At 41.6% G+C, this 14,066-nt stretch overlaps 1 protein-coding gene across 1 annotated transcript in view; it reads right to left on the bottom strand.

The window, feature by feature from the left end:
- CFAP43 (cilia and flagella associated protein 43) overlaps nucleotides 1-14,066 on the bottom strand; it is a 60,415-nt gene that overhangs the window by 19,526 nt on the left and 26,823 nt on the right. Inside the window, exons 21-25 of the mRNA XM_044431363.1 lie at nucleotides 12,753-12,878; nucleotides 6,757-6,861; nucleotides 5,123-5,239; nucleotides 3,308-3,508; nucleotides 310-516 (exon numbers count right to left, since the gene is read on the bottom strand). Coding sequence (XP_044287298.1) covers nucleotides 310-516; nucleotides 3,308-3,508; nucleotides 5,123-5,239; nucleotides 6,757-6,861; nucleotides 12,753-12,878 — 756 coding nt within the window. The remainder of the gene's footprint in view (nucleotides 1-309; nucleotides 517-3,307; nucleotides 3,509-5,122; nucleotides 5,240-6,756; nucleotides 6,862-12,752; nucleotides 12,879-14,066) is intronic.

Consider the following 14,066-nt stretch of genomic DNA (forward strand, 5'->3'; position numbering starts at 1 on the left):
TGACTGGTCCAAAGTACCCAGTGAGCTTCATGACCAAGTGGGCACTAGAACCTGGATCCCCTAGGTCCTCAACTCAGCACTCTGACCAGCATACCACACTGGCTTTCATGTGTACCTGAACTTGATGCCATCAAACAGGCACCATAAAAACAATGAGATAAAAGCAGATACCCCCATCTTCTTCCCCAGGAGAACTGCTGCCCAGCCAAACATAGCTGGATGGGATCGTTCCTCTTTCAAAGTATGCACCTCCCCTAGTTACAGTTTTAATCTTCTATGGAGAGAATGGTCTGTATTTTAGGTACATACCTCTGAATCTTGAACTATCAGTGCCCGATCTGGTTTCTCATTATCTGTAAAAGTGGGCATCCATATCTCCTCCTGGATATCCAACTGGTGCAAGATCTCTGAAATCCTCACATTCCTCTCCTTCACACGTGCAATTTCCATCTCTTTCATTCGGCAGACTGAGTCAAACTCCTTATTGAAAGAACTCTTGACACTGTGAATGATGTCCTGAAACAGCAGGTGAGAAGATGGTAGTACTACAAATGGAAGGGGAAAACTTCCAAACATATGATGAGGATCATGGGGTATTCCCCATGGTACCTGACAGCAGCTCTGATCACCTGTTTCTAGGGACTGTTTTCATTACTAGTGCTAGTAGTAACCACTGTTCAGAAGGAGAATAAAAGTTTCAGAGTAGAGAATCCTATCATAACAGGTAGTATGTATAGGTAGCTAGTATAACAGCAACTGAGCACATGCTTAATGGGCTGTTTTCAGTCTGGACAACCCAAATGCTTTTCGAACAAACAGCTATTGAACCCAAGTGACTAATTTCTGGAATGCAAACTCAGCATTCTTTCTTCAGCCCTGGGAAGCCTTATAAAAGCACCTTTCTTTTTCCTCATGCTGCTTAAAGAGGAGTTTTACAGAGCTCAGAAACTGTAGACCTCCCAGCAGAACAGATCCAAGAAGGAATATATTCTGGACAATACCAAAACAGCATTCTATCCAAACAGAATGCCAATATTTAATTACCAACTGCAGCATCCTGCATTCACATACATATCTGTATTATTAGCTAATCTGGCCTCTCACATTTGCTGAATGTCAAAAAATATCACAGTGCTACACAGAAACCTCAAATTTCAGACATGCAAGACAAGTTTCTCTATCTACAACAAGTGGGTCTGTTCAGCTTTGAAAATAGGTATGGGGAGACATGGCAGATGTGTTTAAAATTATGGGTAGAGAAAGCAAAGGGGAAAACTTTTTTTCTCCCTGTCCATAATACTAAAACCTGGAGTCAACCCATGAAGCTGATTGGTGGGAAATTTAGGGCAGATAAAAGGAAGTACTTCTTCATACAACACATAACCTATGGAATTCACTACCACAGAAAGCAGTGATGGCCACTAATTTAGATGGCTTTAAAAGGGAACTGGACAAATCCATGGAGGTGAAGACTACCAATGGCTACTAGTTCTGCTGGCTAGGTGCTACCTCTGTTTTCAGGGGTGGCATGTCTGCATACACCAGTTGCTGAGCACCTTGGAAAGCGGAATATCCATCCTTGTATCCATCTGGCTTGAGGGATCTGGTTGGCCACCATGTGAACAGAGTACTGGATTAGATTGGTATGATGCAGCATGGCTTTTATTTTCTTATGAGAAATGTGATGGGAATCTGGCTTGTACTGAGACACAAAGAAGCACACAACTCTTGTGCCCTCTGGAGCTCAGCCGCAATCACATTCCTTCATCCTTCTCCAAAGTGAGGAAAGGTTGCACCAGTGCAGTCAGAAGTGCAGTGACTGAGGAACCAAAGCTCCCAGTCCCCAGCTGCATTGTGACCCTCACATACATGTTTTAAAAGAACAACCTCCATGCTTTAAAAGAACAAAACAAAACTTTTCAGTTCCCATTGTACAACAGCACAGTTGTGGTACAAACATAAAATTTAATTATGAGGAAAGTCCAGTACCACAAAAGGAAAGAATTCACATTACACATATTGCTGCCACTGTTGTCACTTTCTTGATTACGGATGGTCACTCTATCAAATATTTTTGTTGGTTGGGGGTGCAAAACCTCAGGCCCGGGGTGACATCTTGTACTTCACCTAAGCCCTCCTGCATTCTTCACAGGACCCTTCCTGTTCCTTCCAGTTGCTGATTGCTTGATAAAGTCATAACTTTTCTGCAGCCTCCAGCTCTCCACTCTTAAAGCTCACGTGCTTCTCCTAAGGCATTAAGAACTTTAAGTGAACATAAGCTGGCACTTTTGGCCCTATCCTTTCTGCCTTTGGCCAGCCCACCACTGGAGTGTGGCCCCTGAGATCTTAACAAAAATGGAATCTGGCCCTCAGGCTGAAAGAAGTGATGTTTTCTTGCCCTAGGAGGAAAGGCCTGGGCAGAACCTCTGAGATTTAGATCCTGTGGACCTTTTTTTAGGCAAAATCAGCACCCAAAGTTATGTTTAATTCCATTGATTTTTTCCCTCTCTTTCTACCATGCCATCTCCTTGCATTAGTCTCCAAGCACCTTGCATCATTTTTTTAAAGTATTAAGTTAAATATTTGATTCAGATCTCACTGTTGTTGGTTAAGAGAAACTACGTTTTCTGACTCATTTTTTTGAGGAAATGATCCCTATTGCAGTAAGTGAAATTTACTTTTGAGCAAGCACAAAGTGTCAGTTCAAGGCTTCAATCCACAGCCAATTTTGTCTTTGACAAAGACTGAGCACTGCAGGACTGCAATGGGGATATATTTTATTTATTTATTACATTTATATACCACTCCATATATTGCTGCACTGAGTGCCCCACCAAAGCAAAATTACAATTACAAAATTACAGTTTTGCTTCCAACAAATCAGGCAACAGTAGTGCCTCCTAAGAAACACTCAAAAGCCCTAATGTGGAAGTGCCCCAGCTCTGATGAACAAGAAATATGCTAGGGTTGTGGGAATCAAGTGCCTGAAGTAAAAGAACTTGGTGAAGCAAGGTGCACCCACTAGTGGGTTATGTGCACCCACTATTTGTCATCAAAATGATGCTTCTGTGTCTCTTACAAACCAAACATGGCTGCCCTATCCTGTCTAGTCTGACCCTAAATTAAAAATAAATCATGACAGAGGTGCTTGCAGGGCAAGGAACTAGTTTAGTGAAACAGTTATCTGTTTTTTCAACAAAAAGCACTGCAATCTTTTCTTCAGAGATATAGTGAATTACACATGTCTAGAAAAACAGCTGTGGCTAGCTATTATTAACAAAATAAGAAATTCTTATGAAGAAGATACCCGTAGCAAAATAATTTGATTGATCTTCTCCTCCCGCGTGTGTAGTTCTAGTTGGTTATATAAAACAGATGTATCTCCATCATACTGTGAACTCAGGCTCCCCACTAGGGCATCAACTTTTTCTTCCTCTTCTTCGGCTTTCTCCCCTTCCTCTTTAAGAACTGAAGACTGAGACTCAAACTCAACAATTGTCCTTCGAAGCTGGACATATATAAAACAGCACAGCAGATTACAATGCTAGTACACATGAAGCCTGAATCAGATAGATTGGGATGGACTGCAACCCCTATCAGCCGTAGCCAACATAGTCAATAGGGAAGAATGTAGTTTTTTCCTCTTGTGATGTACCTAGCAAAGCTTGCATAGCTCCATTTTCCCCTCATAACACCTAAGCTGAGGTGAGTGACTGGCCTAAAGCCACCCAGTGAGCTTTGTGGCCAAGTGAGGATAGAAAGTCAGATCCACTGCCCTAACCACCACATAACACTAGCTTCTCATATATCACCCAAGTTGGTCCTATAGTCCTTTAAACAATGACTGATTTATTGAGATATAAGTTTTTATTGGAAGAGCTTGCTTCATCCAGTGTGTGTCTCAGGTAACAGGTGTTTTGTAAAGAACTTTGTGGTAGGATTTAGAATTAGTTGATTGAGTTTGGAATGGAAAAAGCAGTAGAAACAGTGCTTTTTTTGTAATAAAAAAAAGGTGCCGGAACTCACGTTTCCGCCAGCAGTAAGCACACACGCCAATCCCAAGCACAATCCCAAGCTGAGCAGCTCCCAAGCAGCTATCTCTCACTATCAGATAGCAGATAGCAGGCACAACAGCAGCCTGCAGGCACTATGTTAATGATGTTTGCTGCTGATTCAAAATCACTTCGTAAAATCCATTGAAAAAAAGGTGCCGGAACGCTGTTGCTGTTCCGGTGCGTTCTATGACAAAAAAAGCCCTGAGTAGAAATATAGGGAAGGCAAAATGAAGAGCACTTCTGCGACAGCTAGTGAATCCCTACTAGCATTGTTTGTTGTGACTTAGAACCAAATGAGACATATTATTCACACAATTGCTAGTTACATGACTGTTTAAAAAAATGAATAGCTTGTGTGGGAAAGTGGGGCTCAAACTGCAACTGTGGTATAGGAGCAAGGCTTCACACCCTGCCCCTGAATGGTGCTGGGCTGGATTCCTTTCCCAGATCTAATTATTTGTAATTAGTAATTGAGTGCATAATGTTGCACTTGTTTTGGACTTGGGGCTAGCTACTTTTCAAGTTACATTCAAAAATAGAGTGAAACGTATTACACTATATGAAAACTGCCAAAGTCTGTTTGAGAAGTGTTGCAACGTGTAACAAATGTTGAAATCTCTCAAACCCATAAATTCAGGGATTCAAAATACTAAATTCTGAGCAAAGCATTTTATATAGTAATCCATACATCAGCAAGTCTCAGGAAGAACTGATGAAAGTATCAGCTCATGAAGATTTTGATTTCTCTGCTACTACATGAGTTCACTAGGGGACAGAGTATTATAACATGGACAGCTATTTGTCACATGAACTGCTGGTTGTACTTTCCAAGTATTTTCTATCTATAATGCTATGAGTTGTAGTTCATGTATTTAGGGCGCAATTATATAGGACTTTTTGTTACCTAAGCTTGTGCAAGATTGCACCTTTACCTGACCAGGATAAAAAGGTCAAACTATGGTACAGTTCTATGAACTAAATTCGAAATTATGAGGCTTGACGTTTTAAATGAACTGTCTGAATTCACTTGAAGAATGGCTTGTTTTTAAGAGAATGGGAGATTCTACCTTCAGATCTGCTGACTCAATCTTCTTTAGATAAAGAACTCTCTCCAACATCTGGCGCTCTTCTGTACTCCGTTCTTTAAGGGGGAAATTATGAACTTCACAAGAGGAGTGGAATGTCTTTAGAGTGGGAAAGAGAAATGACAGGTGAGATATATCTTATTTGGTATATTTTTCAAAATAATGTTAAACATTCATGGGGATGGCTTTCCACATAAGCCAAATTTGCTTGACTAAGAATTCAGTGACACCTTACTCTTCTAAAAATTATTGGATAATGTACTGATTTTATGACATAAATTTCATGTTTTCCACAAAAGCTTTATGTCACAATAACTTTGTTAGTCTCATTCTGTCAGATGCTGCATGTTCTCATTAACTTTTTGAATAATAGATGGGATTTAAGTCTGGTTTTTAAAAAAGTTTTAAAAGACTTCAAGATACTAAGGGGCTTTTTGCATGTACCTATATTTCTAAGAGTTAGATCCAGACTGCATTGGTTGAACTTTGGTCCCATTGGATTCAAAGTGAAAAAATAGTCATGAGTAATGTTGCAAAAGCTTTCTAATTATCTGGTTCAAAATATAATGCTCATATGTATTATGAGTTACGACTCATTTCCCATCGACATATTTTTACTGTTAGAATATAAACACTTGCAATTTACAATGAGGCTTGTTGGAAAAAACCTATAGCTAAACTAGAAATTTTAAAGACCAAGAAAATAAAATCAATAGCAGAAGCTGTCCATTGTTTGGCCTGGGGTACAAGTTCATCAGACACAGCTCCTTTTCTGTTAAGCCTCTGGAACCTTCTTAGAAATATCCATAGTTCCCTAAACACGTTTAAATCTCCCCTTTGAGGCTTTTGCTTAGTTCTATCTGAGCTATGTCTTGCACAAAACAGACACATTTTTAGGTCAATATGATTAACTTGATGCAATTAATGAATCAAATTATGAAGTTTATTTTTCATGTATCACCTAATTATGCACACTATCGCTTTGTGATTGGAACAAATTATAGAAACTGTATGCATATCTCCTCCCCTCATCCCTGTGTGCACAAACCAAATTTTCATTGAAATACACCTAGACACACCTACATGGGAACAAGACCCACTGATTTTGAATAGACATGTATTGAATTATGCTGTCAATGAGTGAAAAATCTGAAGATTTTCATTGCAAAGTCCCTGATCACTGTAATTCTAGATTAGTAATATTTAAGTGAGCAAAAACTTATAGTATTCTAAAGCCCTATTAATTAGCAAATGGTTAAATTACTGTTGGCACTGGTAAAGCTGAAAAGTGCCATTGCTTACTTATGAAATATAGTTGAAGAGACCTTCAACTAGACTAAACCAAAATTTTGCTGAACATAAGAAAACTATTTCAATGATAATTTACAGAAGCAGATCTGCACCCATTCAGAATGATGCAAAACCCCACAGATAATTCACACAGTGTAAAATCAGTCTTGGGACTCTGGTATCACCAGGGAGGTAAGTTTGTGGTCTGATACATGTTTTTCTGGACTTAACTATTTATTAATTAATTTCATTTCTATGCTGCCAAAAAACTGAAGAATTATTGAATTACTGTATTTACAAATGAAAGAAAAAGTAAACAAACATACCTTAACTGAACGCCCTTTGACAGACATGGCATCCCAACATTCCCGTTTGATGAGCTCACGTAAATAGCAATTGGCTAGATTTTCCATCTCTATATCCTTCCTTACCTTTCCCATAACAAAGAAAACAAATGAGGCAAATATTATTTATTTATTTATTATTTGCATTTATATACCACCCTAATAGTCCAGAGGGCTTTCTGGGTGGTTTACAAACATTAAAACCCGCCATCCTAAACAAATAAATAAACTGGCTATACCAGGACAGTATAAAATAACATAGTTAAAATGAATTAAATAAATAATTATACTATTAAAATTGATTAACATTAAAATATTAGTTAAATAAAAAGGTCTTGACCTGGTGCTGAAAAGCATATAATGACGGCACCAGGTGGACCTCTCTAGGGACCGCATTCCATAGTCAGGGCGCCACTGCAGAAAAAGCTCTCCTCCGAGTACTCTGTCTCCTAACCACTTTTAAAGAGGATTCCCGGAGGAGGGCCTTTGCTGCCAATCTTAGGGGGTGGGAGGGCATATAGGGAAAAAGGCATTCCTTTAGGTATCCTGGTCCCAAGCCGTTTAGGGCTTTATAGGTAATAACCAGCACCTTGAATTGAGCCCGGACTTCAATGGGAAGCCAATGGAGCTGATAGAGGACTGGAGTTATGTGAGATGTCGAGTTATGTGATAAGAGGACTAGAGGACCAATCCCCAACAGCATCCTGGCAGCTCTATTTTGCACCATCTGAAGTATCCGGATCGTCTTCAAGGGCAACCCCACATAGAGCATATTACACTAGTCCAAATGGGAAGTAACCAGTGCATGTGTCACTGTTGCAAGGCAGTTCTCCTCCAGGTAAGGATGCAGCTGATAGATCAGCCAGAGCTGAAGGAAAGTACTCCTTGCCACTGCTGTCATCTGGGCTTCCAGGGACAGTTCCAGGTCGAGGAGCACTCCTAAGCTGCAGACCCTGTCCTTTAGAGGGAGTGCAACCCCATCCAGGGCAGGGCCCAGGTCACTTACTTGGAATCTCGAATCACCTACCAACAGGACCTCTGACCTATCTGGATTGAGCTTCAGTTTATTGGCCCAGCCCATTACCTCGGCCAGGCACCAGTTCAGGACAGCCACTGCCTCACCTGGATTAGTTGAAAAGGAGAGGTAGAGCTGGGTGTCATCAGCATACTGATGACTCTGCAGCCCAAACCTCCTGATGACCTCTCCCAGCAGTTTCATGTAGATGTTAAAAACTAAGGAGAACAAAATGGAGCCCTGCATTGCTCCATGGCAGAGTTGCCATGGCGCAAAGCCAAAGTCCCCCAGCACCACCTTTTGGAATTGGCCAGTAAGGTAGGAGCAGAACCATTGTCAAGCAGTTCCTCCTATTCCAAGTCCCGACAGCCTATCCAGAAGGATACCATGGTCGATAATATCGAAAGCTGCTGAGAGGTCCAGGAGAACCAACAGGGATGCAGTCCCTCTGTCCCTCTCCCTGCACAGGTCATCATACAGGGCGACTAAGGCAGATTCAGTACCGTAACCAGGTCTGAAACCGGACTGAAATGGGTCCAGATAATCAGTTTCATCCAAGAGTGCCTGGAGTTGTCCCCCCACCATCCATTCCAACACCTTGCCCAGGAACGGTCTATAATTGGTGGCCATCTCTGGATCCAGGGATGCCTTCTTTAGGACAGGCCTGATCACCGCTTTCTTTAAAGAAGCGGGGACCCAGCCCTCCCTCAGTGAGGTGTTAATAACTTCCTGGATCCAGGAACCAATCCCATATTTGGCTTTGGTAAATAACCATGAAGGGCAAGGGTCAAGTAAGCAGGTGGTTGAACATACTTGTCCAAGCACCTTGTCCACATCATCAGGCCTCATTAACTGAAATTCATCCAATAAAGCTGGACCAGACGGAGTTCTGGACACCCCCCCCAGAGGAACTGTATCAACTGTGGAGTCCAGCTCGTGACTAATCTGAGCGATTTTCTCCTTAAAGTGCCGGGCAAAGTCATCACAGTGGTCAATCGATGGTGGCACAGGATCTTTTTTAGGGCCTGGATGTATTAGCCCATGTACCACTTGGAAAAGCTCCACTGGATGGCACTGTGAGGAGGCAATGGAAGTGGAAAAGAATTTCTTGTTTGCCGCCCTCACTGCCACAGCATAGGCTCGACAGTGAGCGTGTAAGCGTGTTCAGTCAGATTCATCCCGTGATTTCCTCCACCTGGCCTCTAGCCGTCTACAAACCCACTTCATTGCCCGTAATTCAGATGTATACCATGGAGATGAACAGGCTCTGCCTGGCAGGAGAGGACGCTTAGGAGCGAGTCTGTCAATAGCTCTGGTCATTTCCCCATTCCACAGCTCAACCAGAGCAGCAACAGGAGCGCCAGCTTTATCAACTGGAAAATCCCCCAGAGCCCTCAGGAATCCATCTGGATCCATTCGGCTCTTACGAACCATTGTAATGGGGTCCACACCCTTACAGAGAGAAAGGCCAGATCTGAGCTCAAACCTCATGAGGAATTGATCTGACCATGACAAGGGAGTCAGACACAAGTTCCTCACTTCCAGATCACCCTCTTCCTGCCCTGTTGAGAAAACCAGGTCCAGAGTGTGACCTCGTTTGTGGGTTGGGCGAATGACATGTTGAGAAAGCCCCATGGCCACATGGAAGCCATGAAGTCCTGAGCTGCCCCAGTCAGAACAGTCTTGGCATGGAGATTGAAGTCCTCCAGGACCACCATCCTGGGGGTCTTCAACACCAGGTCCGAGATGACCTCCATCAGCTCAGGCAGGAAGACTGATGGGCAGAAGGGTGCACGGTACACCAACAGAATCCCTAATCTGTCTGGGTTGCCCACCACCAGATATAAGCACTCTAGGCCTGGTCTCGAGGGGACAGGAAGCCCCGCAAGGGAAACTGCAGCTCGGTGAACCAGACTGACCCCCTCCCCTTCCCTCAGGGCATGGCTTGTGCTGGATCAGATACCCAGGCGGACACAGTTCAGAGAGGGCTACATGCTCACCCTCTCCAGCCCAGGTCGGCCCCCTCATCCACTATTAGATCATGGATGAGGGATGTCTTGTGGACTGACCTGACATTTAGCAGCAGCACCGTCAGGCCCGAGGGGCGGTTGATAAAGTTACCTGGAACCTTCCAGTTGGGGGAATAACCAGAAGAGGGGACAGACACCAAACATCTGACCCCCTTCTTCTGTAATGACGTGTTAATCCCCCAACGCCGTATCTCCCCTTGCCCAACATCACTCCAATGGTGGTGCCCACGTGCTCCCCAGGCAACCCCATCAGACAATAAAACAACAATAAAACTCAGTCGTGGTATAGAAATACAATTAAAACCCTCCAACCCACTAATTAAATTTATACTAATTTAACTGCTTTTCACTGTAATGTGTACAGTACAACAATCTGCTATCTGTACAGTTATTAACTAATGCTAACATAAAAAGCCTGGACCTCATAACCCTTCTAAATTGTTGGAAGTATTTAAAGTACTACCTTAAGGCATTTCACAGGAGTGCAAGGTTGATATATAAAATAGCAGTTTGGTATATCTATGTAACTGTGTTATTCAAATACAGTGGCATTACTGGCTTCTCTACATGAGATATTTAGCAAGCATTTAAGATTCCTCACTCATAGTAGTTTGCAGGTTCTTTACATTATGCCATCATTCTCCAGATAAACTCCTGTGCTTTGCAACCATTTCCATGACTTTTTTTAGATCAAGGAAAACCACACTATGAGAAACTTATGTATTTTTCCATGTCTGCTGTACTGCATCACCAACTTGTGGTTGTGTACAGAACATACAGGAAAGCAGAGAAATAAAAATCCCATGAAAAACACATGTAAAGAACTTGAACACATCCCTCAAAGAACTTGAAAGCAAATGTTGGGAAAGTGGCAGGTTAAAAACCTCATATAGAGAAGACATATAGATGCCATTAATATAATGAAGTTAAAATTTTGCATGTATGATTCACAGTTGGTACAGTTTCTTCTAAATCTTTTTGCCAAACATCAGCCTTCTCCAAGCTGGTGCCTTCCAGACAAAATGAACTACAACTCGAAGCATCCTGCGTTGATGGAAGTTCTAGCCGAACACATCTACAGTACTAGAGAAGGCTGCTAGAAATGGTACAGCTGCAGAGAATTTGTAGCCAAATTTATCTTAGTTGCAGTATTACAGCACAAAATGCCAACATACCAACTCCTGAACCCACTCAAATTTCATTACAAATTTCTTAACATATGCAGAAGGCAGTAAACCTTTCATTTCAAGATATGTAATGAAGACAGCCAGTGCAGTATAGTAGTTAAGAGCGTGGGACTGGGATTCAGGAGATCTGGGTTCTAGTCCCCACTAACCCATGGAGCTAACTGGGTGACTATGGGCCAGTCACAGACTCTTAGCTCAACCTACTGCACAGGGTTGTTGTTGTGAGGATAAGACTGAGAGGAGCAGGAGAATTAAGTAAACTGCACTGAGTTCCTTGAAAGGAAAAATTTAAAGGGTATAAGTGTAACAATAAATAAATAAGTAATGCTAGGGATATAATTTCTGGTTGGTCAAGTACATAACTTCATAGACAAAACCTCCAGCCAGAGGTATGGATGAAACTTCTTCAAAGCCCTGGTTAATATCAAAAGGGGTTATTTCCAGAGAAAAACACTTTGAAATACACACTGAATGTTGATTGCATAGGACAGTCCTCAGCGGTCACATCAGAATCTGACAGTTGCTGCGAGCTAGAGTCCCCTGGTAGACTGAGCCTTTGAAGGCTCAGGCAGATGCTCCAAGAAGCAAGAGACACTAAAGTCACTTCAGCTTGGAAATCTTTCATCATTGGCCTTTTTCCATTGTCTAGCCTCAAACACCAAGGTTATATCATCAGTTTTATATATAACTCTTTCACCTCCCCCGCTCTCATCACTACCCAATTCCTTCTATAAATATCAAAATGTATCAAATATCAAAAATACATACAACCAGGAATCTGTAATTTATGCAAATTTCATTGTTCTCCTTAATTAAAATGGTTTATAAGAGAGCATTTGGATTTCCTTATTACAGGTTCTGGAAATGTTTGAAATAGAATCCACAACTGCCTTAATCTCTTGTTAGTACAAAATCATAGTTGGAAGAAATGTCAAATACCATGGGTGGAATCCAGTTATGCCATTTTGCCAGCAGAAGGGAGACTCCCTCAGATCTCCTTACCATCCTGCAGTCCCACAAATCTGCTCTAAGGGGTTGGGAGACCCTCTAGAGCAGACCTGGTGGGTATGCAGGGGGCTGCCATGGCCAGGGGAAGATGGGGAAATATTGTTCCACCAGTACTCTTGCGCTTGTGTGAATTCAGGTTCAGTGCCATATTTTCACCACACTCATGTCCTTTGAAGTTTCTGTGATGATGTTTTTAAAACAAAGCTGAGCCTCATGTTACTCATCACAAAGAGAAAGTATCACTTGCCACATTGTCAGTAACCCACAGTAATAACTTTAAACATTTCTGCTATCATTTAATATTCCCATGTTCTAGTTCTTTCTTCTTTATCCCAGGGGACAGCAATGTGGTGTCTATGACTTCAGTGGCACCTGCCAAATCCCTAGAGTGTGCCCATAATTGCCAAGCTTTCCTCTGCCTCTGTTAAAGTCAATGGAAAAGTTGAACCATTGACTTCAACAGAGTTGGGGAAAAGAGTAAAAATGGCTTGGGAAGGGTTGGGTAGAAGGAAGAGGAAAATCCAAAAATTGAGTGCCAAGTAGAGTGAAAATGTAAAGCAGCAGTCACACCCAACATTTGCTCTCCCGTGGTAAGATAGGATGGTGCCTGAGATGCTTTTTTTCAAAAAGTCAAATGTGCCAGCAACCCCCAAAATGTTGCTTATTCCTACATTATCCAATGTTTCATTCTGTTCTGTAGCTGCGAAGTTATGCCATCTCCCAACAAGCTGACCATACCCTTTCCACTTCTTCTTCACTATGTAATTGTTGTTTCTCCTGTTCTTCTATGTCCAGGTTGAATTCTTGTTGATCCAGTTTCTCAATTTTAGGTACCATCGAATTTTCAAGCATCATTTCCTGAATCTGTATTTTTAAAAACAAAACAAAAAAAATCAGTGAATAAGGTATGCATATACACATAAAACAGTGGTGGGAAAGCTGCAGTTCTCCAGATATTTTCAGACTGCAGTTCCCATCAACCCTGACTATTGATGATGTTGGCTAAGGTTGAAGGGAGGTGGAGTATAACAAGACTGGAGAACCCATTTTTCTCCAAGCTGATCTACAAAGTGGAAAGGAAAATGCATCACCAAATACATACATCACATGCACCAGGAATGAAAGGAAAGACAGACAGACAGACAGACAGACAGACGACAACCAAACAGAATGCTGGAGTGGATCCAACATATGATTGTGACTCTTTGAGGATCTGCATCTCCATACATGCATTATAGCAAATGCCAACACTTGTGAGGCTGCAGTAGATACACTGTATGTCAAAATAAAAATGAAGTGGACTGAGTGCAGCCCAGAAGACACACTGGATTTGCATAGATTTATTAGCATGTCCCTCCTATTTACATATTTACAATAAAAAAGGGTTCCCAAACTTCTTAATAAACAGATCAATCTTTTTTGTTTGTTTGTTTCTCTGGAATCTACAATATGTATGACTCTATGTCTTATACTACTAGTATTATGACTGATAGCATTGCCTTCTTTCCAGTATGTAGTGGAACTCAGACAGTGCCAGAGCAAAACACTCTGGTATTTGGTTTTGGCTCACCTCCAGTTTGGAGGTCCACTTAGTTCTCATCAGTGGGTGTTACACTCTCTTTTGAAATTGCACAATATGCAATTTTATACTGCATGAAAGGCACCCCGCTTCCACGTAGTGTTGGTCCCATGTCAGCCATAATATATAGGAACTGCTTCCCAAGCAGAATGGTCCCATCAAGTGGAGGTTCACCACACCAGTGTTAGTTGGTTCCATATTATTATTTATTTGATCATTTATTTAGCTTAAATTCATCTCACTCTTCCATTCTAACAATACAAAAAGGAGCTTACAAAAATTAAAACAAACAATAAAATAATGAAATAATAATATTGAATAATCAGTTCCAAAAATAAGATAAGCAGTTGAACACAGCAACAAGGTTGAAGGCAGAACGTTCCAGAATAGTAGAATAAAATGACACACTGAAAGTGTACAGCTTGCTGGTGATTCTGGGTTACAGAACTTTTTTATGTTTAAACATGCAAAGA

This window comes from Varanus komodoensis, unplaced genomic scaffold, assembly GCF_004798865.1.
Source record: "Varanus komodoensis strain SLA01 unplaced genomic scaffold, ASM479886v1 scaffold1, whole genome shotgun sequence".
NCBI lineage: Eukaryota > Metazoa > Chordata > Lepidosauria > Squamata > Varanidae > Varanus > Varanus komodoensis.